This window comes from Bidens hawaiensis, unplaced genomic scaffold (genome assembly GCF_021521415.1).
Source record: "Bidens hawaiensis isolate Kalapana, Puna unplaced genomic scaffold, B.hawaiensis_p1.1 tig00016045_1, whole genome shotgun sequence".
NCBI classification, from domain to species: domain Eukaryota; kingdom Viridiplantae; phylum Streptophyta; class Magnoliopsida; order Asterales; family Asteraceae; genus Bidens; species Bidens hawaiensis.
Genome location: NW_027492457.1, coordinates 170,425 through 174,962, shown reverse-complemented (window position 1 = coordinate 174,962; position 4,538 = coordinate 170,425). Strand labels below are relative to the sequence as shown.

General features: G+C 35.5%; 1 protein-coding gene across 1 annotated transcript; it reads left to right on the top strand.

The window, feature by feature from the left end:
* The first annotated feature begins 790 nt into the window (after nucleotides 1-790).
* On the top strand, nucleotides 791-4,319 carry LOC143550519 (GATA transcription factor 8-like). The gene is made up of 4 exons (XM_077041149.1): nucleotides 791-872; nucleotides 1,854-1,910; nucleotides 2,891-3,111; nucleotides 3,484-4,319. Exons 3-4 carry the CDS (start codon nucleotides 2,893-2,895, stop codon nucleotides 4,294-4,296), a joined length of 1,032 nt encoding a protein of 343 aa, XP_076897264.1. The 5' UTR covers nucleotides 791-872; nucleotides 1,854-1,910; nucleotides 2,891-2,892; the 3' UTR covers nucleotides 4,297-4,319.
* Nucleotides 4,320-4,538: the final 219 nt, after the last annotated feature.

Below are 4,538 nucleotides of genomic sequence, written 5' to 3'. Positions count from 1 at the left end.
ATAAACACCTAGAATTTCCAGTTCAAGTCGATCAGGTAGGTTGGGTCACATAAGTAATGAACATTAGTCTTGGTAAACGGTAAAACAATGAGTTAAAATGAAGTTTTGTGATACTAGATATCAGAAAGATTATTTTCGTTCAATATTTATAAAAACAAAAAAATATATATAGACACGTAATCGAATTCATATTCATTTTTCTCAAATCCTTCTAAATACTCGTATAGATTGATATTTTCAAAGTAAATTCATAAATCTCTAGAGCCATCGTTCAAAAACCTCTACCGTCCGTTAAGAAAAGTGTAACATATGTTAAATAGAAAAAACTAAAAAGTTTTATTTTGCAATATATTAATTCTCCTTTACTATTTTGCCATTATTTAACACCCATGTTGTTTTGTATTTTACACAAACCTCCTAAATAGAAATAATTAACCAAACCGCGTTAAATCACCTCACATCTAGAATCCAGTTAACAAACCATTAAGTTTGATATATTTATGTTTTAAGTTTTACACTACATGTAAAAATAAAAATATAGCGGTGGAGAGGTGTGGCTGTGGGTGTGGGTGTGGGTGTGGGTGTGGGTGTGGGAGGTAATTAGAAGAGAGAAGATCACGACATGATGGGGTAAGAGACAGCTAGCAGTGAAGATGGTGCTTCACCTACCTCACATCTTCCACTCCCTTTTTAGCCTTCATTTTTCTCCTTTCAAATTTCACAATTTCTTCTTTCAACCTTCCAACTATTATTATTATTATTATTATTATTATTATTATTATTATATTTCCTTCAACTATAAGTATCTTTGTTTCCGTTACTTATTGTAGCCTTTTGCATGTTTTAGGCTTCAGTTAGGGTTTAAAGTGAAGGTGAGCCTCTTTAAAAGCCTGAATTGGTTTGGAATCAATGTTAATGTGCATTTAGTTCAAGTGGTTCCTCGGTTTTTGTCTTCGTAAGGCGATTTCTTCGGGCTTTAGTTGAAGGCAAACTGGTAACAAGTTGTGTTGCTGGTTTTATTTGGATGTCAAAACTATGCTTTTTAAAAACTACATTTATTGATTTTGGGTTATTCTTGGTTTTATGGCGGTTTCTTTGGTTTTTTAATTGATTTTGTACGAATTTCCGCGGTTTGATTATCGAAGGATTTTTGTGTTTTCGCTTTGTTTATGAAGCGAAACTGAGATTTTAGCTGATTTTTTCAATTTCTCTTATTTTTGTTGATAGAAATGTTTTTATGCCTCGAAATAGAAGGCACACAGAAAACAAACACGGTTGATTAAAAAAATGTAGCGGCGCAGCTTGTTTTTCAATTGCCTTTGTATCGATGTAATAATGTAAACACTAATTTTTAATAAAATCTAAGTTTTCTAAAAAAATAATAATAATAATAGATAGCAAAGCTATGTCTTTTAAAAGCTGCATTAATATCTTGGGGTTATTATTAATTTCCTGGCAATTGCCTTGGTTGTTAATCAATTTTAAACGAGTTGCTGTGGTTTTTAACCAGTTATATAAGAATTACTGTTTTTTAGTTACCAGGGTAAATAAGCTGCGTCGCAGGCCTCTTTTAATATTAAAACTAAAAAGTATTTGGGAACTACATTTAGTAGATTCTGGTTGATTTCATGGGGAAGCACGATTTAATCTTGTGAAAAATAATACGTTTTAATCGCATTTTAGGAAGCAAAACAGAGATTTTAGCTTATTTTTATATCATTTTCGGCTTCATTTTTGATATTTAAAAAAAAAAATATTATGCAATTTCTGTTCCGTTTGGTTAATTTTTAACATTTTTCACATATTAATTCCAATTTTCAATCAACTTAACATGTGAAATATCTCATTTTCAGGTATCTGAGTTCCAATCTTCACAGTTTGAAGTATCTCCTTTGCATTATAATCTCAAGGTTCGGTTTACTCTCATCTTCCTCTGATTTTTACTGATGAATATAATGGGCGGAACCAGAGGGCGGTCAAGAGGGTCACGAGAATTTACTGGATTTTTATATATAAAATTTGAGATTTTTCTAGAAAAAACAGGATTATGACACTCTAGTTTAGCCAGTATAAAAAACGACCATATGATTGACCCCTCGATGAAAAAAAAAAGTTATGGTTTCGCTTAGATAAGGTCAAAAAGTAATTTTACTTCAAAACCACGAAAATAATTTACATGCAATTTGATAAGATTCTGTTAACAAAATTTGGGTTCATGTTCATGAATGAAGAATCAGTGTACGTTAAAGCTAAATTTGGAACTTTGTTCTGTTTTTTGGTATATATCTTTGCTAAAATGCGCCAGATAACGCCATTGCGAGCTGTCTCACCATTGTCGTCAATATCTTTTTTAAATACCACATTCATCATATTCATTACCAAAATATCCTTGCTTTTATTACACTCCATTTCAACATGTCTTTCTACCATTTGCCTTCGATACATTTGGTTTTCTGGCTCCAGAGGCTGTGAAATTTTTGAGTAGGGTTCAGCGCGTCGTACACGGAACCTCTTCAGCTTCTAGGTCCCAAAGCTTCGTTTTTTAGCAGGATTGGCTTTGCTGTTCAAAAGGGGGTTGCGGCGCAGCTTGTTGCCCGTTTGCCTGCCACTTTATTGTAATCGTTTTATAGTAAATTATATAAAACTTCGATTTGATTTCACATTTTTAGATTTAAACCTCTCCTCTCCACTCAAATTCCCATAACTTCTTCTAAAATATTCATCCGGTAATTACCTGTCAGGTATCGGGCATACTATTTAGTTCCTTTACCCCATTACTACTTTTTTAGTATAACGTATCATCATTACCATAAAATGTTTATTTTTGTATGAGTTGTTAATTAATTTGTTTTTTTTTTAATTCAATTTCAGAACCTAGAATTGAGAACAAAAATGGCTGAGCATAATTTCACCGATGAAATCGACTGCGGAGGCTTGTTCGATAACATTGATGATTTGATCGATTTCCCTTCCGTAACCGACAACTCGCTCGATGCCTGCTTCGATTTTTCGGACGTTTGGACCAACAATTCCGATGAGCTGCAGGTCTCTGATTCCATGTTTGCCGATAGGAATTGTGCTTCCACACTGTCTGCAGAGCTTGCAGTTCCGGTGAGTAAACATTAGCTTTGTTAATTATTTTATTTTTTTTAGACTTACTTAGTATTTGTTCATATTGGAATTTGAAAATTGTGAAGAACAAAAATTGTCGGTGGCTAGTACTTACTGATTTTGGTAACGTATATATTTTATTATTAATTATTAAAGTATATGTTTATTTCAGAATTAAAAAGAATATTTATGATTTTGATCGACCCCATCAATAATTGTTACTTTCAAATCCCGCATTAATTGTTTAAAAAAAACACCGTTATTTAATAATTTATTAATTTTGTAAATTAATAATTACAGTTTACCTTTTTTATTTTATGGAATTAATTAATATTTTTTCTAATTATGTGAATTTTGATTTTTGGTTATCAGTATGAAGATATCGTTCAGCTTGAATGGCTGTCAAACTTTGTGGAAGACTCGTTTTCCGGTGCCGGAATGACCATGAAGAAAGAGACTATTCCAGCTCTCAAAGAGAGTATTCAGGCTAAAGAGGAGCCTATAGTGGTTGCGAATTATGAGTTTAAGGTGTCGAGTCCCGTGTCGGTCCTCGAGAGTAGCAGCAGCAGTTCTAGCTCATCCTCTTGCTCGGGCGGCAATGGTGGTGATGTTAATGGAAAGATGATTCTGCTTAGCTCAACTCCTCGTGGCCCGCAACGGGCCCGAACCAAGCGCCCTCGCCCACCAGTGTTTAGCCCTCCGGCCACTATTGATCTCCTCTCCCCGGTGACCCTTGTCCCAGTGCCGGTTTCCATGGAATCCGACAACGGGCTAAAATTAGTTGTTGGTGGGCCCGAACCCGGGCCTGGGCCCGAACAAAAGAAGAGAAAGAAGAAGCCTAAGAAGCCCGAGGCTCAATCCAACCCAGATGAGCAAACCGAAAACCAATCCCAAAACCCGACAGGACACGGGGTTAGGAAATGTATGCATTGTGAAATTACGAAAACACCCCAGTGGCGTGCTGGCCCTATGGGCCCGAAAACCCTTTGCAACGCTTGTGGCGTCCGCCACAAGTCAGGGCGGCTCTTCCCAGAGTATCGCCCTGCTGCAAGCCCTACTTTTGTTCCGTCTTTGCACTCCAACTCACACAAGAAGGTTGTGGAGATGAGAACCAAATGTATGCCCATGCCAGGGCCCGAACCCGAGCTCATCCCAAACATGAATCCGCAGGTGGATTATGCGTGACTAAGAAATATTATCGGGCTCGGTTTCTTAGTTTATTTACTATTTTTAGTATAATTAGCTTTGTTTAATTTGTTAAGTTTGTACAGGGCTCAAATAGGAGGTGGGTTGGGCCTATATATAGATGGTTACTATATATATTTAGGTTGGTAGAAGTTGAAGAATGAATTTGAAGGCTTTAGGATTTAAGGGTTGGTAGAAGTTTAGGAATTTTAGATTTATTTTGTTTGTTCTTTTTTCATGTT

What these genes read in the sequence shown, in the direction of transcription:
- LOC143550519 (XM_077041149.1), top strand. Translation starts at nt 2,893, where the DNA reads ATGGCTGAGCATAATTTCACCGATGAAATCGACTGCGGAGGCTTGTTC. An exon ending in CTGCAGAGCTTGCAGTTCCG is followed by an intron (nt 3,112 to 3,483) that starts GTGAGTAAACAT and finishes TTTGGTTATCAG; the next exon opens with TATGAAGATATCGTTCAGCT.